General features: G+C 45.2%; 1 protein-coding gene across 1 annotated transcript in view; it reads right to left on the bottom strand.

The window, feature by feature from the left end:
- The window catches only part of LOC128901971 (transcription factor RFX3-like), a 225,794-nt gene that overhangs the window by 136,152 nt on the left and 64,953 nt on the right, over window positions 1-24,689 (bottom strand). The window contains exon 3 of the mRNA XM_054184188.1: window positions 20,806-20,903. Coding sequence (XP_054040163.1) covers window positions 20,806-20,903 — 98 coding nt within the window. The remainder of the gene's footprint in view (window positions 1-20,805; window positions 20,904-24,689) is intronic.

Below are 24,689 nucleotides of genomic sequence, written 5' to 3' on the forward strand. Positions count from 1 at the left end.
TCCTGGAAGATATGTCGAAACATATGGAAGACAGGGAGGTGATTAGAGACAGCCAACATGGCTTCAGCAAGGACAAATCATGCCTGACTAATCTAGTGGCGTTCTACAATGGAGTGACTGCATCGGTGGACAAGGGAAGAGCTACGGATGTCATCTACCTGGACTTCTGTAAGGCCTTTGATACGGTCCCCCACAACATTCTGGCCGCTAAATTGGAGAGATATGGGTTTGATGGATGGATAAGGAACTGGCTGGATGGCCACGTCCAAAGAGTTACGGTCAACGGCTCAATGTCCAAGTGGAAACCAGTGACGAGTGGTGTCCCTCAGGGGTCCGTATTGGGACCAGTACTGTTTAGTATCTTCATCAACACTGTCGACAGTGGGATTGAGTGCACCCTCAGCAAGTTTGCGGATGACACCAAGCTGAGTGATGCAGTTGATTTGCTAGAGGGAAGGGATGGCATCCAGAGGGACCTTGAGAGGCCTGAGGAGTGGGCCCATGCGAACCTCATGAAGTTCAACAAGGCCAAGTCCAAGGTCCTGCACCTGGGTCGGGGCAACCCCCGGTATTAATACGGACTGGGGATGAATGGATTGAGAGCAGCCCTGAGGAGAAGGCCTTGGGGATACTGGTGGACGAAAAATTGGACATGAGCTGGCAATGTGCGCTCGCAGCCCAGAAAGCCAATCGCATCCTGGGCTGCATACAAGGAAGCATGGCCAGCAGGTCAATTCTGACCCTCTATTCCGCTCTCGTGAGACCCCACCTGGAGTACTGCATCCAGCTCTGGGGCATCCAGTTCTGTTAGAGCGGATCCAGAGGAGGGCCACAAAAATGATCAGAGGGCTGGAACACCTCTCCTATGAGGAAAGGCTGAGAGAGTTGGGGTTGTTCAGTCTGGAGAAGAGAAGGCTCTGGGGAGACCTTATTGCGGCCTCTCAATATATAAAGGGGGCAGATAGAGACTTTTTACCAGGGCTTGTAGTGACAGGACAAGGGGCAACGGTTTTAAACTGAAAGAGGGTAGATTCAGATTTAGATTTAGGGCTCAGGAGCATATCTGAAATGCTTGTACACCAACGCACGCAGTATGAGAAACAAACAGGATGGACTGGAAGCACTGGTTAGTTCCCAGAACTATGATATCATTGGTAGTAGTCAGACATGGTGGAACGAGTCCCACGACTGGAGTGCTGGGATGGAGGGCTGGCTACAGGCTGTTCAGGAGGGATAGGCAGGACAGGTGAGGTGGAGGCGTCGCACTATATGTAAGGGAGAAGTTTGATTGTACAGACCTTACAGTTAGCGATGATGTGGTGGAGAGCCTCTGGGTGAGGATTAGGGGGATGGAAAACAAAGGAGATGTTGTAGTGGGTGTCTACTACCGATCGCCCAGCCAGGATATAAACACTGATGAGTTATTCTATAGGCAATTAGGAGAAAGCTCTGGCTCGGTAGCCCCTTGTCCTTATGAGAGATTCCAACTTCCCAGACATCATCTGGGAATATCATACTGCTGTGATGAGCAGGTCTTGGAAATTCTTGAAGTTTGTGGGAGATAACTTCTTGTCACAGGTACTCAGTGAGCCAACTAGGAAAGATGCCCTCCTAGACTTGCTGTTTGTGAATAGAGAAGGACTCGTGGGGGATGGGATGGTAGGTGGCTGTCTTGGCCACAGGGATCACAAAATGGTTGAGTTTAAAATTTTCAGTGTAATGAGAAAAAAGGTGAGCAGAGTTGCTACGCTGGACTTCAAGAGAGCAAACTTTAAGCTATTCAGGGAGCTACTTAGAAGAGTTCCCAGGGAATCTGCTTTTGAGGGCTTAGGAGTCCACGAGTGCTGGTCAGTTTTTAAGAACCACCTTTTAGAAGCACAGGAGCAGGCAATTCCAGCGTGTCATAAGTCAAGCAAGCGGGACAGAAGACCAGCTTGGCTGAACAGGGGACTCCTTGTGGAGCTCAAGAGGAAAAAGAAATTGTATGATCTCTGGAAGCAAGGTCAGGCTTTGCAAGAAGAGTACAGAACTGTGGTTTGTTTATGCAGGGAGAAGACACAAAAGGCCAAAGCTGAACTAGAGATGAAACTGGTCAGTGTTGTGTCAGACAGCAAGAAGGGCTTTTCTAAGTACATTAATAGCAAGAGGAGTTCTAAGGAAAACATTGGACCGATATTTGTTGAAGATGGTCACCTGACTAATAGGGATGAAGAAAAAGTGGAGGCATTCAATGCTTTTTTGGCCTCAGCCTTTAATAATACTGATAGACCTTGGGCTGCCCAGTCCCCTGAGTTGGAGGACCATGACTGCAGGAACAGTGATTTTTCATAGAGGATGTTACGGCAGGACCCCTCTCGATCATCTACCAAAGGTCTTGGGAGTCTGGGGAGGTCCCTGCTGACTGGAAGCTAGCCAATGTTATTCCAATTTACAAGAAGGGCATGAGGGAAGACCCAGGGAACTACAGACCTGTTGGTCTAACCTCAATTCCTGGAAAAATTATGGAGAAGGCTATACTGGGTGCTATTGAAAGAATAATGCAATCCTCAGGCACAGCCAACGTGGGTTCACAAAGGGAAAGTCCTGTCTAACTAATTTAATATCCTTCTATGATAAGGTCACCCGCCTAGTGGATGAAAGGAAGGCAGTGGATGTAGTCTTTCTGGATTTCAGTAAGGCTTTTGACACTGTCCCTCACAGCATCCTTCTGGACAAGTTGTCCAACTGTGGGATGAGCAGGTTCACGGTGCGCTGGGTGAAGAACTGCCTGAATGGCAGGGCTCAAAGGGTTATAGTGAATGGGGCTACATCTGGCTGGCGACCGGTCACCAGTGGTGTTCCTCAGAGTTCAATTCTAGGGCCAGTTCTGTTCATTATTTAAATCAACGATCTGGATGCAGGAGTTGAATGCACCATTAGCAACTTTGCTGACGATACCAAATTGGGAGGTGCTGTTGACTCTCTTGAGGGACAAGAGGCCTTGCAGAGGGATCTAGATAGATAGAGCATTGGGCAATCATCAATGGCATGAAATTTAACAAGTCCAAATGCTGGATTCTGCACCTGGGACAGAGTAACGCCGGGCACAAGTATGAATTGGGAGAGGAGTGGCTGGAGAGCAGCCCTGCAGAAAGGGATCTGGGGGTGCTGGTTGACGGCAGGCTCAATATGAGTCAGCAGTGTGCCCTGGCAGCCAAGAGGGCAAACCGCATCCTGGGGTGCGTTAGGAGCAGCCTGATCTAGTGAAAGGTGTCCCTGCCCATGGCAGGGGAGTTGGACCTTTAAAGGTCCCTTCCAACCCAAACCATATGATGATTCTATGATGATGATCCAGAGAGCTATGGCCCCTCCAACTACTGATGCTAGAACCCTCACTCACTCCCATAGCTGACACCACAGGCCCCAACGTGCCTACACCCCCCAGTCTGACTCCAGTAGCTGGGCACCATGTTTCACTCACGCACACAGAGGTCTCACCAGCAGCTGACACCTGTTCCTTGCAGCACACATACACAGGGACAGAGAGTGAGATTATGCAGAGCGATAGTTAAGAAAAGATTTTAAAAGAAAATACAAGAAAATAGGACAGGCTGTAGTGATCAGGCGCAGGGCTCAGCCAGACAAGCGTACTGACTGGCCCCGTTTTACCCGTGACTGACCTGTTTTATCCCCCTTTCTGTCTATCCCCCCTCTTTGTTCCTCCCTGCTTCCCCTTCCCCCTGCAAGTCCCTTCATCAGTTTGCATAGTTCTATCAATTCCTACATCCCTCACAGTTTGGTGCCTGGGATCCCCCCTGGTTTAACATCTTATCAGTTGCAAAGTTCAGGTTGATCTTCCTGGAACTGGTGCCTGTAGTTTAAATTCCTTCCTAAAACATTTATTGCATGTTTTGCATGCTGTGTTAAATATTAAAAAGAAATTTCCTATTTACAATCCAGTATAATCCTTGTAAATACTAAGTTTTATATCCTTTCTGTGGACCAAACAATAATCACTTTATAAAGTTGCCTTAATATTTTAAGACATGGAGCCTCAGCTATCCTTGTAGCTAGCAAAGCTATTTTTGATACTGTAAATGACACCTTCTGCCATGGTGACTTCAAGTGTAATCACAGAACCATAGAACAGTTGAGTAGTTGAGGTTGGAAGGGATCTCTGGAGACTGTCTAGTCCAAACCCCCTCCCAACCTCGGCTCAAAGCAGGATCAACCAGAGCAAGTTACTCAGGACATTGTCCAGTCAGGTTCTGAATATCTCCAAGGATGGAGACTCCCCAACCTCTCTGGGCAACCTGGTCCAGTGTTTGACCACCCTAGAGTAAAAGAGATTTTTTCTTAAGTTTAAACGGAATTTCCTATGTTTCAATTTGTGCCCATTCCCTCTTGTCCTGTCACTGGGCACCACTGAGAAGAGTTTGGCTCCATCTTCAGTACACCCTCCCATCAGGTATTTAGACACATTGATAAGATCCCTCCTGAACCTTCTCTTTTCCAGGCTGAACAATCCCAGCTCTCTCTGCACCTCCTCCTATGGGAGATGCTCCGATCCCTTCATCACTGCAGTGGCTCTTCGCTGAACTTGCTACAGTATGCCCATGTCCTTCTTGTACCAGGGAGCCCAGAACTGGACACAGGACTCCAGGTGTGGCCTCACCAGTGCTGAGCAGAGAGAAAGGATCACCTCCCTCAACCTCCTGTCAACGCTGTTCCTAATGCAGCTCAGGATACCATTGTCCTCCTTTGCTGCAATGGCACGTTACTGGCTCACGTTCAGCTTGTTGTCCACCAGGACCCCCACGCCCTTCTCCGCAAAGCTGCTTTCCAGCCAGTCAGCCCCTAGCCTGTACTGGTGCATTGTGTTGTTCCTCCCCAGGGGCAGGACTTGGCATTTCCCTTTGTTGGACTGCATGAGGTTCCTGTCTGCCCATTTCTCCAGCCTGTCGAGGTCCCTCTGAATGGCACAACAGCCATCTGGTCTATCAACCGCTCCTCCCAATTCTGGAACATCTGCAAACTTGCTGAGGGTGCGCTCTGTCACATCGTCCAGGTCATTAATGCAGTTGTTAAACAGTATTGGCCCGAGGATCAACCCCGGGGGACACCACTAGAGGCTGGCCTCCAGCTAGACTTTATGCTTCTGATTACAACCGTCTGGGCCTGGCAGTTCAGCCAGTTTTCAGTTCACCTCACTGTCCACTTATCTAACCTGTACTTTGTCAGCTTGTCTATGAGGATATTATGGGAGACAGTGTCGAAAGCCTTGCTAAAGTCAAGATAAACAGCATCCGCTGCTCTCCCCTCGTCCACCAAGCTAGTTGACTCATTGTAGAAGGCTTATCAGGTTGGTCAGGCATAATTTCCCATTCCTAAATCCATGCTGATTCCTACCAAGCACCTTCTTTGGAAATGGCTTCCAGGATTATTTTATCCATCCTCTTCCCGGGAATAGAGGTGAGGCTGACCAGCCTGCAGTTCCCCAGATCCTCCTTCTTGCCCTTCTTGAAGCTTGGAGTGTCATTTGCTTTCTTCCAGCCCCCAGGAACCTCCCCTGATCACCATGACTGTTCAAAGATAATTGAGAGTAGCCTCAACACTCATGGGTGCATCCCATCAGGTCCCATGGATTTGTGCATCTCCAATTTGTTTACATGTTTCCCTAACTGGGTCCTCCTCTATTGAGGAAAATTCTTCCTTGCTGCAGACTACTTTCCCTCTGGTCTCAGAGGCCTGGGATTCCCAAAGGCAATCCTTATCAGTAAAGACTCAGGAGTAGAAGGCATTCAGTACCTCAGCCTTTCCCATGTCCTTTGTCATCAGGTTTCCTGCCCCATTCAGCAGCAGGCCCGCGTTTTCTCTGGTCTTCGTTTTGCTGCTGATGTACCTGTAGAAACCCTTAATGTTGCTCTTCACATCCCTCGCCAGTTTCAACTCCAGGTGGGCTTTGGCTTTCCTAACACCATCTCTGCACACTTGGACAGTGTCTCTGCATTCCTCCTGGGTCACTTGCCCCTTTTTCCAGCTCCTGTATGCTTCCTTTTCATGTTTGAGTTTAGTTGGGAGCTCCTTGTTCGTCCGTGCAGACCTGTCACCTTTTCTTGATTTCCTGCTCATTGTGATGGACCATTCTTGAGCTTGGAGGAGGTGATCCTTGAATATCAAATGGGTCTCCTAGACCCCCTCTGCTCTCCAGGACTGTCTCCCATGGGATTCTTCCAAGCAGGTCCCTGCACAGGCCAAAGTATGCTCTCCTGAAGTTTGGAGTTGCCATTTGCCTTGTTTCCTCCTCTCAGGATTCTCAACTCCACCATCTCATGGTCAATGCAGCCCAGGCTTCCCCCCCCAACCTTCGCATCACCAACCAGTTTGTAAGAATTGTAAGAAAAGCTTCCTTGCTTGTAAGAATTGCGTCCAGCAGAGCGTCTCCCCTTCAGCCCTGTTTTGCTGATTACAAGCTTTTCCATAACACCCTGCACCCTTTGCTTGCCAACCCATTCCACCACTCCCTCGCTTGATTGTGAGTCGTCATCTCCCTCCCCTGTCATTTCTAGTTTAAAGTTCTTCTCACCAGGTTGGCCAGCCTGTTGGTAAAGATGGTTTTGCCCCACTTGGTCAGGTGGATCCCATCTCTCTCTAGCAGTCTTCAATCCTTAGAAAAGGGTCCCCATGGTCATAAAATACATTGTCATCGTCAGCCGGGCAACCAACTGTTGACCCACAGGATCCTTCCATTCCTCCCCAAGCCCTTGCTTCTCACTGGAAAGATCAAGGAGAACATTACCTGGGCCCCCATGCCCTTGACCATTGCCTCCAGATGCGTGTAGTCACACTTGATATGCTCCAGGTCTCCTCTGGCAGTATCGTTGGTGCCCACATGAAGATTCGCAAGGAGTAATAGTCCGAGGGTCGGACAAACCTTGGCGATATCTCCACAGCATCCCGGATCCGACCCCCAGCAAGCAGTAAACCTCCCAACACAGCAGGTCAGGTTGGCAGATGCGGACCCCCATCCCTTACAGCATGGAGTCTCCCACTATTATCACTTGCCACTTCCTTCTGGTGCTGCTGCGTGGCTCAGGCTTAGCTAGCTTGGCTGCTTCATTGGACAGAGTTCCCAGACCCTCATCTGCTTCGAAGGTACTGAGCCTGTTCTTTAGTTGGATATATGCAGGTGGAGCAGGAGCCTTCTTCCTGTTGCCTTCGCCATTTCCTAACCCAATAAGCACAGACCACCTGATCCTCCTTCAATACAGCTGAGGGTTCAGGCTGCAGGGTCCTAGCAGCAGCAGCAGTTCTAGCAAAAGACCAGAGCCACTGTGTGTTACTGGCAGTAGAACCTTTCCCCTGAGAATGGCCTTTTTATCTCTTCACAAATGACAAGATGGACAGTAACAAACTTGTTTGGGAGTTCCTATTCCAGGCAGAGAAGTTATGTTCAACATATTTTTCACATTGTATTTCTCAATTTCAGCAATTACAAGTACCGGAAAGACTGCAAAATCTTATTATTTGTGAGATTTGTGTAGGAGAGAGATTTCAGATGAGAACCCAAGCTTTTTGAATGCTTATCTAAAATAAATGTTCTCCTCGTAACTTTTTTTGCTACATCATTTAATGTGTGTTTAGTAACACTTTGCAAACTATCAGAATGAACTTAGGCCGTTTATTTTGCACCAGATTGTTCTTAAGATTCTCTGGAAGAGGTTTTTGGCAATTTTGATGATAGCCAGATCAACTTGAAGAATGTTTGAGGCACGTAGGTGCTTAGGCTTTTGGTAACGGCTGGGTATGTTAACCTCTATTTACAGGACAGAGGACAACAAATTTTTTTAATTTAATGTGTCATTTTCAGAGCTCATTAGAAATTTGTGATCACTCTATACATCACTGTCCTCTAATAATATAGTGTTTAGCTAGAAAGAGGGAACATTATTTCTTTAGAATTTAAAATTCCTCTTTCTTCATAGCTAAAGACTTTTTTTAAAATCAGGATGACACTGAGCTGCTTCTTTCCACACTTATTTTTTCAAACAGATCATCCTGTAATACAGTGGGGTGAAAAAGATCTTATGTTAGGTGTTTTACATAGCATTTGTCCAGAAAAAAAATAATATTTTCCTTAAAGAACTAAATATCATTGACACATTATTTACAGTATTCCTTATACTTTGACTTTTTCTTATTCTGCGAGTAATAAATTAACATGAGTGAATGCTTAGTTAATTAGTAAGTGCATACAAAAATGTTTACGTAGAAGCATAAGTGAGTTAGATGATTGACAGTACAAAAGAACATTTGTTCTTCGCCTGGAAACCTCAAGAAAGAAAAAGGACAAAAAAAAAAGGACAAAAAAAGCCTGTTCCATAGAGCTAATACAGAAATTTTATAAATCCAAATTAAATTGCAAATGAGCATCCACATTTGGGGGCAGTTACATAAACTAGTTATCACTATAAATTTGAAGAAAAGGATGCTGTGAAAAATAAAATATTTCTTTCTTTTTAAGCAGATGATTGGCTAACTTTGCTAGCAGAAGTTCTTAATTACAGGATTCATCGATTACTCAAGTTGAAAAAGGGCATTTCTCATATTAGGTGACTTCCATTAACCATTAATTCTTACTCTACCAAACATGGTGTTTTGCCTCATAAACAAAATCCAGTCTTTACTTGGACTGTTTCTTCTTAGAGGTAGTGAAAAAAAAATCACTTAAAGATAATATGATTTCCCTTTTCTAATTTTTTCTTCTTCATTACTGTAGCAGCATTCATTCTCCACCACCAAGATTTCACAGCAGTAAGAGCAAGTAGTTAAACACATTCTTATATATTGCTTATTGATACTGTCTTTGAACACTGCACATTGCATTTTGTTCTTCAGAACTAAAATAAACAGCACGTTGGCAACGGTTCAGGGTACTTCGAGCTTACTTGAGGAAACTGCAGTATTGCAATAATTGCCATTTCCTGTAGGGTTTTGCTCTTTAAAAGCAAAAGCACTTAGGCAAAAATTGAAGGCGGAAAATTCATGACGAAAGTTTTCAGGAGATAGGAAACAATTGTTGCAATTACTGATGAACCTGTAGGAATGCCAAAAAGAATTTTCACTGCTGATCATAAGTTTCTTGAAAGGGTCTTAGGTGAAGTGGTCAGTTCTGTTTGGTAAATCAGAAACTAAATAATTGTTACATAATATAGAATCAAAGAATAATTCAGGTTGGAAGGGACCTCAGGAGGTCTCCAGTCCAACCTCCTGCTCAAAGTATGGTCAGTGCTGAATTCAGACCAGTTTGCTCAGGGCTTTACCCAGTTGGGTCTTGAAAACATCTAAGGACGGAAACTACACAAACCTCTCTGGGCAACCAGTTGCACTGCTTAACTGTCCTCCTGGGTTGCTTGTGCCCTGCTTTGTTGTCCCTCTAGCAGATATTGGGGTTGTTCAAGTCTCTCATGAGAACCAGAGCCCGTGAACATGAGGCTTATTCCAGTTGCCTGAAGAAGACCTGTTTTGGCTTTACATGGCAAGGTTTCGGTAGAGGTGGGGGGTGCAGGGATGGCTTCTATGAGAAGACACCAGAAGCTGTCCCCATGTCGGAAAGAGCCAGTTTCAGCCAGCTGCAAGATGGACCCGCCACTGGCCAAAGTCAGAGCCAATCAGAGACATTGGTAGCACCTCTGTGATAACAAATTTAAGAAGGGGGGGGAAAAAACCTGCTGCACAACAGCAGCTGGGAGAGAGGCGTGAGAATATGTGGTGAGAGAAACAACTATGCAGACACCAAGGTCAGTGAAGAAGGAGAGGGGGGAGGCGCTCCAGGTGCCGGAGCAGAGATTCCCCTGCAGCCCAGGGTGAAGACCATGGTGAAGCACATTGTCACCCTGCAGCCCATGGAGGACCCCACGCGAGAGCAGGTGGGTGTGCTCTGAAGGAAGATGCAGCCCGTGGAGAGCCCATGCTAGAGCAGGCTTCTGGCAGGACCTGTGACCCAGTGGGGAGACTCACACTGGAGCAGTCTGTTCTTGTAGGACCGCACCCTGTGGAAAGGACCCATGCTGGAGCAGTTTGTGAACTGCAGCCTATGGGAAGGACCCACGTTGGAGAAGGTTGTGAAGGACTGTCTCCCACGGGTGGGACCCCACAATGGAGCAGGGGAAGAGCGTGAGGAGGAAGGAGAGGCAGAGACAAAGCGTTATGAACTGACCGCAACCCCCATTCTCCGTCCCCCTGCACCGCTCAGGGGGAGGAGGTAGAAGAGTCGGGAGTGAAGCTGAGCCTGGGAAGAAGAGAGAGGTGGGGGGAAGGTGGCTTTAGATTTGTTCTTATTCCTCATTATCCTACTCTGTTTAATCGGCAATAAATTAAATTAATCTTCCCCAAGCCGAGCCTGTTTTGCCTGTGACAGTAATTGCTGAATGATCTCCCTGTCCTTATCTCGACCCACGAGCTTTTCATCCCATTTTTCTCCCCCGTTCTGTTGAGAAGGGGGAACAATAGAGCAGCTTTTTGGCAATTTTGATGATAGCCAGATCAACTTGAAGAATGTTTGGAGCATGTAGGTGCTTAGGCTTTTGGTAATGATTTGGGGTGAAGCAGAGCCAACTTTCTGTTCAGTGAGAGAGGCTCTTGCTTACACTTGTTGCTGTGGCAACCAGGGTCAGCTGACTTGGTTGTTTACCCTGTGGAGGGGTTGCACCTGTGGACAGGTCAGGTGGCCCAAACTGACCAATAGGGTATTCCATCCCATCTGCCATGCTCAGTATAAAAACTGAGGGATTAAAGGGATTATGTTGGGTTCTCTATAAGGACTTTTTTTGGTGTGGGTGGTTGGGCTTCTTTTGATGGTCTTTAATGATTGATGTCTGAGGAGGGCCCTCTCGGCTCATCTGACTTTTGATCCCCATCAGTGTGTTCCATTTCTCATTTGTCACTGAGTTCAATCTGGAACTTTCCCAGTACTTGCCAGTGACATCTCCCTGGGAGCTTGACCTGGTTTTGTGCATATTTGTATATATTGTATCTATTTTATTATTTCCTTTTTTAAATTTTATTACTAATATTTCATTAAAGTAGTTTAGTTTTTTCAAAACTCAAGAATCTCTTTATCTCTCTTCTTCCTCTCCTTGAAGTGAGAGGTGGGGGAGAGCATCTGTTGTCTTGTCATTGGCCAACCCAGCCCAAACCATGACAGATTAATTGGTGCCCAACGTGGGGCATGAGCTTCCAGTTTTCTCAAGGAATGTCATTCCTAAGCGAAATGTTATATCGTGCCTTTAGAGAGCATTGTTTGAAGTTAATAGATACAATGCTGCTGAACTTGCTGAATATGTTGCATGGTTTACTTGCTCTTTGTATTTGTATGTGGTGGTTTAAACATGCTATTTTTGTATGGTTTGGCATTCAGATGTATAATATGGTTACTTGGATAATGGCTGTACCTGCATATTTTGGGCATCACATGATGGATTTTATTACTAATTACACTTTTGGTTTCACCTGGGGAAGGTTTAGCTTGCCCTTTAATGCTTATGTCAAAGAGCTAGGGGATGGAAACTTCTTGGGCTGATTTGAAAATGAATGTTACTTCTTAAAGATTGTGATTTTGTTCCTGGTTCTCCTGAATGTGTTGCAGGGGTGGTTTTGTGTTAAAAGTCAGTGCAGTACTGTGTATTGTATGACACGTGCTGCTGCTACTCAAATCCCATGGGTCAATTCACAGCCAGCACAGACGCAAATCACTCCCCAAGCTACTCCCCCACTGGCCCCAGCTATGCCTCTGCCCCTGTCTGTAATGGGGGAAGCTGCGGCACTGGCCCCAGCAGCATTGGCCATGCCAGCCACCCCACCCCCCACACCATCCACTCAGCAGCATGTGGTAAAAGTTACTCTGCTGCCTACTTCAGCATGAGCCACTACTGTCACTATTCCAGCTGCTTCACCAATGAGTACTGCTGGTACTCAAACTCCAACAGAACTGGAACAAGTTGCCCCAGTGACCAGGAAGCAGAAAAGGAAATCTGTTCCTTCCCCTGCCTCTTCTGATAAAGATCCAGGGGAGGGTCCTTCTTGGGCAGCAACAAAGCAGAAAAGGAGCTCAGCTTGTTCCCTTATCACATACAACAAAGACCAGCTCAAGCCAGACAGCATGGGAGAGAGTTCTTCTGATGAAGATAAAGGTAAGGGTCCTGCTAAAGCAGATAAAGGAGAGGGTCCTTCTCAGGCAGCATCAATGTAGAAGGAGGACTCAGATGTAGAGATAACTTTTAAATCCTTCTCTATGAAGGATTTGAGAAACATGAGGAAGGACTTCAGTCGTCAAGAAGGGGAGACACTTATCTCCCGGTTGCTCCAGTGCTGGGACAATGGGGCTGATTCCATAGACTTAGAAGGTAGAGAAGCCAGGCAGTTGGGAAACCTGTCCAGAGATGGAGGTATTGACAAAGCGATTGGGAGAAAGTCAAACACTCTCAGTCTCTGGAGGTGACTGCTATCAGCTGTAAAGGGCAGGTATCCCTTTAAGGATGATATGGAATGCTGTCCAAGTAAGTGGACCAGCATGGAGAAAGGTATCAAGTACCTGAGGGAACCGTCTGTTCGAGAGGTGACTGGCAGGTGAACGTAGACCCTGATGAAATGCCATGCAAATGATCTTTGCTAAGGAAGCTTGTGCAGAGTGCACCATTGATGTACTCCCATACATTGTCAACAATGGTTTGGGGAGGATCTGATGCTGGTGTACCACCTGTAAATGAAGTGGCTAACAGGGTACGACAGCATGAAGACAGTCTCTCTCATCCCCTCACTGTGGCAGCTGTAGGAAAAAATGACTAAGAAAATAGAGGAAATGACCAATTCAATAGCTGAGCAAAATGAGGCAATAGCTAAGAAAAATGATAAACTGTTTGATAAACTGTCTGGGATGGAGAAAGAATCCCACCCTTCCCCTCAACAGACCCACGTCTCAGTCATTAAGAAAAAACACCTTCCTATAAAACCAATTAAAGAGAAACAGGACCCACTCTGAGATTTGCTGCGACTTTGCCTCTGTGACTATGGAGAGGATATGAGTAAATGGGATAAAAAAAAAAAAAAAAAAAAAACAACCCTACCCTGGTCCTACAAACACAAGTGCTTGAGTTGCAAGGTAAAGCAGATAGATAGAAGAAGGAATTTTTGCAGGAGGGTGGCTGCTCCAGTCCATGGTAAGCTGTTCTCTGGTCCAGATAGGAACTCATCTGCTAATTGTAGATGTTGTCCTCAACATTAGGGGGGCCCTGCCTCCAGCCAGGAGGAGGAGAGGGGAAACTGAGTTTATTGGACTGTGTGGATTCGATGGCCTGGCACATTAGAGCCACAAAAGTATAAAGCCCTGGTGGACACTGGTGCACACTGGTACATAGTGCACCCTATTGCCATTGAATAATAAAGGGACGGAATCTGTTACTGTTTCTGGAGTGATGGATCTCAAGAACTGACTGTATTGGAGGCCGAAGTGAGCCTAACTGGGAATAAATGGGAGAAGCACCCCATTGTGACTGGCCCAGATGCTCTGTGCATCCTTGGCATAGACTGCCTCAAGAGAGGGTATTTCAAAGACCCAAAAGGGTATCAGTGGGCTTTTGGTATAGCAGCTGTAGAGACTTAGCTGTAGAGACTTAGCTGTAGAGACAGCTGTCTACCTTACCTGGCCTTTCAGATGACCCTTCTGTGGCGAGAATGCTGAAGGTTGAAGAACAGTAGGTGCCAATTGCTACTGCCACGGTGCGTTGATGACAGTATCACACTAACCAAGACTACCTGTTTCTCATTCAGAACCTGATTTGTTGGCTAGAGACCCAAGGAGTGATCAGCAAGACTCGTTCACCCTTTAACAGCCCTATATGGCCAGTGCGAAAGTCTGATGGAGACTGGCAGCTAACAGTAGACTATTGTGGCCTGAATGAAGTCACACCACCACTGAGTGCTGCCATCCCAGACATGCTAGAACTCCAATATGAACTGGAGTCAAAGGCAGCCAAGTGGTATGCTACAATTGACATTGCTAATGCCTTTTTCTCTATTCCTTTAGCAGCAGAGGGCAGGCCACAGTTTGCTTTCACCTGGAGAGGCATCCAGTCCACCTGGAATCGACTGCCCCAGGGGTGGAAACCCAGCCCTACTATTTGCCATGGACTGATCCAGACTGCACTGGAACAGGGTGGAGCTCCAGAACACCTGCAATACATTGATGACATCATTGTATGGGATAATACAGCACAAGAAGCTTTCAAGAAAGGTAAGACAATAATCGAGATTCTTTTGAAAGCAGGTTTTGCTGTAAAAAGAGGTAAGGTCAAGGGACCTGCAGGAGACATCCAGTTCTTAGGAATTAAGTGGCAAGATGGTCGTCGCCAGATCCCAATGGATGTGATCAACAAAATAACAGCTATGTCCCCACCTACTAACAAAAAGGCCTTTTTAAGGTGTTGTGGGTTTCTGGAGAATGCATATTCTAGGTTATAGTCAGATTGTGAAACCTCTCTATGAAGTGACTCAAAAGAAACATGAGTTTATGTGGGGTCCTGAGCAACGATAGGCCTTTGAGCAAATTAAACAAGAGATTGTGCATGCAGTAGCCCTTGGACCAGTCCGAACAGGACAGGACATTAAAAATGTGCTCTACACTTCAGCTGGGGACAATGGCCCTACCTGGAGCCTCTGGCAGAAAGCACCAGGGGAGACTCGAGGTCGACCCCTAGGATTCTGGAGTGGAGGATACAAAGGCTCTGAGGCCAACTATACCCCAACTGAGAAAGAAATCTTGGCAGCATATGAAGGAGTTAGAGCTGCATCAGAAGTAATTGGTACTGAAGCACAGCTCCTCCTGGTGCTACCGATGCTACCTGGAGTAAGTGGGTTGCCTTAATCACACAGCGAGCTCAAATAGGAAACCCAGATTTTGCAGGAATCGTAGAAGTGATCACAATCGGCCCGAAGACAAAGACTCTGGAATGCCACCAGAGGAGGTGGTGACTTGTGATGAGGAAGCCCTGCCATATAGTGAACTCTCAGATAATGAGAAACAATATGTTCTGTTCACTGATGGATCTTGTCGTATTGTAGGAAAGCATTGAAGGTGGAAAGCTGCTGTATGGAGTCCTACGTGATGAGTCACAGAAGTGACTGAAGGAGAAGGTGAATCGAGCCAATTTGCAGAGGTAAAAGCCATTCAGCTGGCCTTAGACATTGCTGAATGATAAAAGTGGCCAGTACTCTATACTGACTGACCCGTTCTGTTGAGAAGGGGGAACAATAGAGCAGCTTGGTGGGCACCTGGCGGTCAGCCAAGGTCAACCCACCTCAAGACTTCATCTACTTTTTCCTGATGAGGCAGTCTGTATCAGATACCCACAACACCACCCACATTGCTACGTCATCTAACCCAGACCCTTAAGCTCTCAACTGGCTTATCATCCATTCCTAGGCAAAGCTCCATCCATTCCAGCTCCTCTTTCATATAGAGCGCCTTCTTGGCTTGTTTTCCCTAAAGATTCTGCATCCATCCATTGCAGCACTCCAGTTGTATGAGCCATCCCACAATATCTCTGTGATCCCTGAGATTGTAGCCCTGCAAATGCTCACAGATGTCTAATTTCTCCTATTTTTCCCCCATGTTGCATGCATAAGCGTGCAGGCACTTCAGAGAGGCACCCAGTTGTACCAATTTCCTCAAAAGGGCATGAAAGCTTTCCCATAATGCTGATCTCCTGACACTTCCTTAGTTATGTGCATATGCTTGAAGTGGTCCACTTTCAACCTGGTTTTGTTGATTATGAGGTCCCTCCTGTTTACCCCACATCCTTTGCTTGCCCATCCAGTCTATGACTTCCTCACTTGACTGTTGGTCATCCCTTACCCATCATTCCTGGTGTAAAGCTCTCCTTACCAGGTTGGCCAGCCTGTTGGCAAAGCTGTTTGTGCCCCACTTGGTCATGTGGATCCTGTCTCTGCCTAGCAGTCCTCCATCCTCAAAGAGGATTCCGTGGTCATAGTGGCACAGTCTAGTTGGAGGTCAGTAAATAGTGGTGTACCCCAGGCGTCAATACTGGGTCCAATACTGTTCAGCGGCTTCATTAGTGATCTGGATGATGGGGCAGAGCGTACCCTCAGCAAGTTGGCTGATACATCACAGGGTTGTGCTGCCATCCAGAGGGACCTCAACAAGATGGAGAAATGGGCTGACAGGAACCTCGTGTACTTCAACAATGAGGAGTGCCAAGTCCTGCCCCTGGGGAGGAAGTCCTCCCCCATGCCAGGGGAGCCAGACAGCTGGAAAGCAGCTTTGCAGAAAAGGACCTGCGGGTCCTGGTGGACACCAAGCTGAACGTGAGCCAGCAGTGTGCCCTTGCCGCAAAGAGGGCTAATGGTATCCTGGGCTGCATTAGGCAAAGCATTGCCGGTAGGTCCAGGTAGGTGATCCTTCCCCTTTATTCAGCACTAGTCGAGTACTGTGTACCTGGAGTCCTGTGTCCAGTTCTGGGCTCCCAGCTGGGACTGCTTAGTCTAGAGAAGAGAATTCTTGGGGCAGGGAGGATCTTATCAATGTATATAAATACCTGAAGGGAAGGTGCACAGAAGATGGGGCCAGGCTCTTTTCAGTGGTGCCTAGTGACAGGACAAGAGGCAATGGGCACAAACTGAAACACAGGAGGTTCCATCTGAACATCAGGAAACACTTTTTTACTGTGACAGTCACTGAGCACTGGAGTAGGTTGCCCAGAGAGGTTGTGGAGTCTCCTTCTCTGGAGATATTCAAAACCTGCCTGGATGCATTCCTGTCCAACCTGCTCTAGGTGGCCCTGCTTTATCAGTGAGGTTGGACTAGATCTCTGAAGGTCCCTTCCAACCCCTGCCATTCTGTGATTCTGTAACAGGTTCCCACCATTGTAGAGTTCCTAGAGCCCACTCACTACAAACTGCTGACTGTTCATTTTGTTCCAGGCTGGCAGTTATATAGGCCACTCCCTAGTATTTGCTGAAAGTGTGCTTGACTGTCCCTAATCAGGAGTCAGCTGGAACAAAAGCTCAATGAAGCTCTTAATCAAGAACAGCTGACAGAGCCTGTTAGAACTGCTGGAGCTTTCTAGAAATCAGAGTCTCCTGTAGCTAGGAAGATGCAGTTAAGGAGCATTTAAGCCTTTTAGATGTACACAAGCCAAGACTGGGTTGGATGCATCCAAGGGTGCTGAAGGAGCTGACTGATGTCATTGCAAGGCAGCTCTCTGTCATCCTCAAAAGGTCACAGCAACTGGGGGAAGTTCATTATGTCTGGAAAAAAGTCACATCACACTCATCTTCAAGGACAAAAAGGAGGATACTGGGAACTACAGGCCAGTCAGTGTCACCTCAGTCCCTAGAAAGGTTATGGAACAAATCCTCCTGAAACTATTTGTAAATACATAAAGGTCAAGAAGGTGATTGAGAGCAGCCAACAGGGATTTAACAAGGGCAAATCACGCCTGACCAAACTCATTGCTTTCTATGATGAGGTGACTGGCACTGTGGACACGGGGAGGCAGTGGATGTTGTATACATTGACTGAAGAAAGGCCTTTGATACAGTCTCCCATAATCTCCTTATCACCAAATTGTTGAGATGTGTGCTGGATAAGTGATTGATAAGGTGGGTGGAAAATCGCCTAGACTGCTGGGCTCAAGGAGTTGTGATCTGTGGTGCAAAGTCCAGCTGTGAGTGGGGTTTCTCAGGAATCAGTACTGGGACCAATGCTGTTTAAGGTCTTCATTAGTGACCTGAATAATGGGACAGAATGCACTCTCAGCAAGTTTGCAGATGACACCAAATGGGGGGGGAGGTGCTCAATATGCTAGAGGTCAGAGGGACCTGGAAAGGCCAAACGAATGGACTGATGGGATCCTCATGAAGTTTAACATGGATAAATGCCAAGTCTTGCATCTGAGATGGAATAACCCCATGCAACAATATACACTGGGGGGCTGACTGTCTACAAAGCAACTTTGTAGAGAAGAACTTGAGGGTCCTGGTGGAAAGCAAGTTGAATATGAGCCAGCAGCATTTTGGCTCTTTGTTAGATTCGTGTGTCTACCACCGTACTTCTTTCCATCCCCTGGTCCTTGCAGCAAAGAAGAACAAATGCATCCTGGGCTGTATTACCAAGAGTGTAGCCAGCAGGTTGAGGGAAGTGATCCTTACCCTCTGTTTAGCACAGGTGAGACTGTATCCGAAGTCCTGTGTCCAGTTTTGGGCTCCCTGGTACAAGAGAGACATGGAGATACTGGAGCGAGTCAAGGAGAGGACCACCAAGATGGTTAGGGGGCTGGAGAACATGACATATGAAGAGAGGCTGAGAGAACTAGGCCTGTTCAGCTTGGAGAAGAGAAGGTTCAGGGGTTACCTCTTTGCTCTCTACAACTACTCAACGGGAGGATACAGAGAAGATAGAGACAGACACTTCTCAGAGGTGCACAGCAATAGGACAGGAGGCAATGAACACAAGTTGTAATATGGGAAATTCTGATTAGATATTAGGAAAATACTTTTTTCCATGAGGGTGGTCAAATACAAGAACAGGTTGCCTGGAAAGGGTGTGGAACCTCTATCCTTGGAGGTGTACACAACTTGATGGAACAAGTCCCTGAGCAACCTAATCTAATTAGACCTGCTTTGAGCAGAAGGTTGGATTTGATCACCTCTGGAGGTCTCTTACAACCTAAATTTTTCTGTGGCGAATTATCAACCATACTAAAATACAGTTTACTGGTGGATGAAATAGCACTACAACTTATGTTGTTTCAGACAGCTCCTCCTTCCATCTCCTTTTAAGGTACTATCTACAAATGAAATCGTTAGCAGTTATATCAGGAAAATCACATAGGCATCATCTCCTGTACCTGTATGGAGACAACTTTTCTGAGCTGTTTATCCGGTCAGTGTTTCTATTTTTGTTTTGTTTTTTAAAGTTTTTTCCCAGACAGCTGTGCATTTTGGCTCTTTGTTAGATTTGTATGTCTGCCACCATACTTTCTTCTTTCCACCCACTGGTTCTTGGCTCTTGCCTTTCCAGTAATTTCCACCATCTCTTTATCTAAGACCAGAACCCTTTCCTGCTTACTGGATCACAGTCCCAGTCTTCTTAACCAGCCAACTCATGTTTTCCTTTCCTCCTCACTGACTGGCCCTAGTTGCTGTTTTCATGCGTAAATGATCTCTTGGGAAGGCTTGAGGGTTGTGTTAAAATCAGGCTAGCACATAGCCATGAAAGGAGAATGAAAGAATATCCACATTAATAGCCATAGAACATTTTCCATTCCCACCACAGTTTTAGTACTTGCTCCTTTCTCTGTTTTAATAGGATAGCTTCCTTCAATCATATATCCTAGGCACCATGTATGGAATAGAATAGACTCTTTGTTCATAGATTAGATACTAGAACCCAGAGTTAATATAATGCAGAAGCAGCAGCTGCAAGGAGATGCCACATTTAGGACCACCTGGAGCACACCTTTGGAGCATTTAACATGTAAGTAGGGTAAACCAAACACAATCCTCTGCTTAATATATTTGAGCTATAAACTCAGGCAAAAATTCATGAACTGCAATAAACCACAGACTCCCAACATCACTGCTCAGTTTCAAGTCCATAATGGAAAGAGTAGAAGTACTAGAGCTTTTAAAATAAAAACTTATACAAATGTGGATGAAGAAATATGTTTTCTTTTGCCTCAACAGTTCAGTGTCTTTGGCTGACATTTTTCAAAAACAAGTTAGCCTGATAAAGCATTCTACATAGAAATTTTCAGTCTTTGATTACAGTTTAACAATGTTAAGAGTGACTTTCAGTTTTTACAGTATCTTAAACAAGGACATATTGGTCATTCTTAATAATAAGCACATCTTAATAGACCCATTTAGGACAGAAGATTGATATTATAAGAGCAAAGAAAATCAGGCAACAAGACAGTGCGTGGGAAAAGGTTAACTGAAGAATGAATTGGCAAAATATGCCAGTGGAGAGGATGCTGCAAGTGTTAACATAAGTCTTTGAACCCAATAGTGTTGTTGACTTTTTTGTGTCAATGCCAGATTATCATCAGAAATTACATACTTGCTGGCACCAAACAAATTATTTGCTGGCACCAAACCTAAATTATTCTATGATTTTAAGTTTGCACATGGGAGAAAGGAACTTGATGGCACAAAAGCATGTTCATTGAAGCAAGAAAAGCACAGGAAACAGAAGAGTCTAAGAGAGAAGCAAAAGGACATATTCTCGTTCCTCTCCCTCCCTTCCTTTGGAAAAAAAAAATATTTATCTTGTTGCACTAAACACAGTAAAGAAATTACATAATTGTTTTCTGTAAGTAATGACTGCAGCTGCCTCAGCAATTTAGGAAATTGCCAGTAGAATTTCAACTAGAAGAATAGGAGGCCCATATGAAGACTTCTTTATTACACAGATGATCATATGACAAATTTAGATAATCCTTCCTATCAGCATAACTTAAAACTTGTCCATAAACTTAAGTTTTTTCCCCAAACAACAAAATGATGCATATATAGCTTCACACTATGTCCAGCTGTAACAATTACCTGAATTCATTTTAGATTAATTCGTGTCGTGAATTCAACTCGTTTTCACCCAAATAATGATTTAAAATGACAAAAAATAAAGGTTTGTTCAAACATTTTTCTTTGATACTTAAAATACAGTAGCCCATTTGATGTCATTAAAAGAATGTGCATTTAACTTCATATTTTCGTAAACATTCTAATTTTTATCAATAACCAACTTACATAGTTCCATTTGTGTAGACTGTATCATTTCCCTCCACATACTGAACCTGGGCTGGGTAGACATGCTGTACCGGTTGCACAGTCTGTACTTGCTGTACCTGTAAACAAGAACACCAGAAATATAGGATAGTTTACCTTATAAAAAGAATGACTTCAGTTCATCTAACAGTTTCTAAACAATACTCTCAGTCAAGGGACATCCCTGCTCTCACAATTATGAAATAACACAGAATGTAATATTGTGCTGCAAGTCTGTAATATGATAAGTGGAGTACTAACATTGGAGATGCACGCCCTTGAGAATATGGGTATTTTCAATGACAAAGAACCATCTGGAAAGCACAAGAACTATATGCTTCACACCAAGCTTAGGAACTATATTTAGTAAGGAAGAAAACTTCATTTGGTCATCTAGATGCTGCTTTTTGGGTTGTTTTTTTTTAATCCAATTTAACTCTATACAATACCGCCTCTAAATCACAACTTACATGTGCTGTTATCAGGCAACCTTTGACCTATCAGAGTAGGTCCTAAAAAAATTTAATGTAATCCCAGAAGAGTCTGGTTCTCATGCATGTGATGCAGTCATCTACAAGAGCTCTTCAAGAACATTTTAGTTAGAACACCTTCATCATCCTCACTACATTCTATAAAATTCCTATTCCTCCTTTTCCACCATTAACTCATATACTTCAAAACAAGATTCTAAACTTCATTGTTAACCTAATGTACTGGTTTGGGCTGGGATAGAGCTAAATTTCTTCATAGTAGCTTGTATGGTGCTATGTTTTGGATTTGTGACCAAAACAGTGTTGATAATACAGGGATGTTTTCATTAGTGCTAAGCAGTGCTTACACAGCATCAAGGCTTTTTCTGCTTCTCACATCACCTTGCCAGCTAGTAGGCTGGGAGTGCACAAGAAGTTGGGAGGGGACACAGCTGAGACAGCTGACCCCAACTGACCAAAGGGATATTCCATACCATATGATGTCATGCTCAGCAATAAAACTAGGGGGAATGTTGGCAGGGGGGCTGCTGCTCAGGGACTGGCTGGGCATCGGTTGGTTAGTGGCAAGCAATTGTTTTCATTTGCATCACTTGTCTTTCTTGGGTTTTATTTATCTCTCTGTTTTTTTTTCACTCTTTTCCTTGCAATTTATTATTATTATTATTACTTTTTAAGCCTGATAGCCCTTTCTTTTCCTACAGTGGAAAAACTCTTATCTTACCCGCATTCTTCATCACATTTCATAGTGGTATACTAGATTCACATCTTTATTCTTCCTTTTCCTTACCCTACACATTCAATTCCTTTAAAATTCCTGACCTTTTCTCAACACTTTGATCATCTATTCTTTTCTCTCTAAACCAGTATCTCCTTCACATACTGTCTCAATCACTGCAGAATCATCTGCATCAGCTTTCACAACATATGCATCACCTCTTCAGTTTATACAAAACATTGCAGCAAACTCCTCTTCCTTGGCTAGGCTGATCCCCTAACTTTCCTTTATGAAACCTTACATGACTTCTACTTTCAAAATAAGACTCAACTGAAAAAATACAAATCACAAAATAGTCCAAAATACAGATGAAATATTCAGTGAAACAGAATTATTGGAAATAGTAACACTGAAAGATAAGTAATATCTTATTGAAAATATATGCTGATATAAACTATATCTAGTTTTTAAAAGTTTTAATCAAAGCTTAAAGAGAGTTAACCATACTAAGCCTCCTAGAAAGCTTAACTAAGTACAAGAATCACAGAAGCTTCATTTACAAAGTTAGTATAATATTAGAAAGACCTTATCCTAATGGGCCCTGATAGGATGCACCCATGAGTGCTGAGGGAGCTGTCTGATGTCATTGTGAGGCCACTCTCAATAATCTTTAAATGATCATAGTGATTAGGAGAGGTGCCTGAGGTCTGGAGGAAAGCAAAAATCACTCCTGGGGACCAGGGGAACTACAGGCTGGTCAGCTTCACCTCAGTCCCTGGGAAGATGATGGAGCAACTAATCCTGGGAACCATTTCCTGGCACGTGAATGACAAGAAAATAATCAGGAGTAGTCAGCATGGATTCACCAAGGGAAAGTCATGCTTGACAAACTTAATAACCTTCTATAATGAAATAAATGGCCTGGTAGACCAGGGGAGAGCAGGGGATATAGTCTACCTAGATTTCAGGAAGGCCTTTGACACTGTCTCCCATAAGGTCTTCATAGAGAAGCTGTTGAAATATGGGCTGGATGAGCAGACAGTGAGGTGGGTTGAAAACAGGCTGAATGGCTGGGCCCAGAGGGTGGTGATCAGTGGCACAAAGTCTAGTTGGCCGAGAGAGCTGGGGCTGTTTAGCCCAGAGGCTCAGGGGGGAATATCATTACGTGTACAAATACCTGAAGGGAAGGTGCAAAGAAGATCAAGACAGGCTCTTTTCAGTGGTTTCCAGTGAAAGTGCAAGAGGCAATGGGCACAAACTGAAATACAGAGGTTCCATCTGAACATCAGGAAACACTTTTTCACTGTGAAGGTGACTGAGCACTGGAACAGGTTTCACAGGGAGGTTGTGGATTTTCCCCCCTTGGAGATATTCAAAAGCTCTCTTGACATTTTATTAGGCAACCAGCTCTAGGCGACCCTGCTTGAGCAGGGGGGATGACCTCCAGTGGTCACTTCCAACCTCAACCATTCTGTGATTATGTAATAAAGATTTAAGTTAAAGAGAGAGATCTATATAAAAGTCCTAATTCAGCAAAAGCCTTTCAGTGGCACAAAGTCTAGTTGGAGGCCAGTGACTAGTGGTGTACCCCAGGGGCCAATACCGAGTCAAGTCCTGTTCAACATCTTCATTAATGATCTCGATGGGGCAGAGTGTACCCCCAGCCATTTGCTAGTGGCACCAAACTGGGAAGAGTGGCTGATACATCACAGGGTTGTGCTGCCATCCAGAGGGACCTCAAAAGGCTGTGGAAATGGGCTGACAGGAACCTCATGAAGTTCAAAAAGGGGAAGTGCCAAGTCCTGCACCTGAGAAAGAATAACCCCATGCAGCAGTACAGGCTGGGGGCCAATCAGCTGGAAAGCAGCTTTGCAGAAAAGGACCTGGGGTGCTGCTACCTGCAGTCTGGAGGAAAGTGTTGTTCAAAGGTTAAAGCCATCACTCTAAAATGCAACAAACAGAGAAAAGATCAGTTTTGAGGCACTGAGGGATCTTGTGTTGGATTACAGCAAAAATCCAGACAGTGATGACCCTAAAAAGACTGTGATAGAGCAGTATTTTATTGTCAGGAATAAACAGAAATGGGCAATAGAAACCAGGCCCCTTCAGTAGACGCAGAAGGTGGTTTACAACAAAAGAGTACTGACTAAAAATTTTAACAGCCTCCCCTACGGATTTTGATCATGGGCATGCATTAGAAGCACCACTTTTCTGCTGTTCTGGTAGGCCCTAGCAACTGCAGGAAAAGTTATTTTGTGAAAACTCTTTTGAAGAACGACATTCAGAGAGATATCAACAGGCTGTAGAAATGAGCTGACAGGAACTTTGTGTACTTCAACAATGAGGAGTGCCAAGTCCTGCCCCTGGGGAGGAAGTCCTCCCCCATGCCAGGGGAGCCAGACAGCTGGAAAGCAGCTTTGCAGAAAAGGACCTGCGGGTCCTGGTGGACACCAAGCTGAACGTGAGCCAGCAGTGTGCCCTTGACGCAAAGAGGGCTAATGGTATCCTGGGCTGCATTAGGCAAAGCATTGCCGGTAGGTCCAGGTAGGTGATCCTTCCCCTTTATTCAGCACTAGTCGAGTACTGTGTACCTGGAGTCCTGTGTACCTGGAGTCCTGTGTCCAGTTCTGGGCTCCCAGCTGAGAGAGCTGGGACTGCTT

Source organism: Rissa tridactyla, chromosome W, assembly GCF_028500815.1.
Source record: "Rissa tridactyla isolate bRisTri1 chromosome W, bRisTri1.patW.cur.20221130, whole genome shotgun sequence".
Taxonomy (NCBI): Eukaryota; Metazoa; Chordata; class Aves; order Charadriiformes; family Laridae; genus Rissa; species Rissa tridactyla.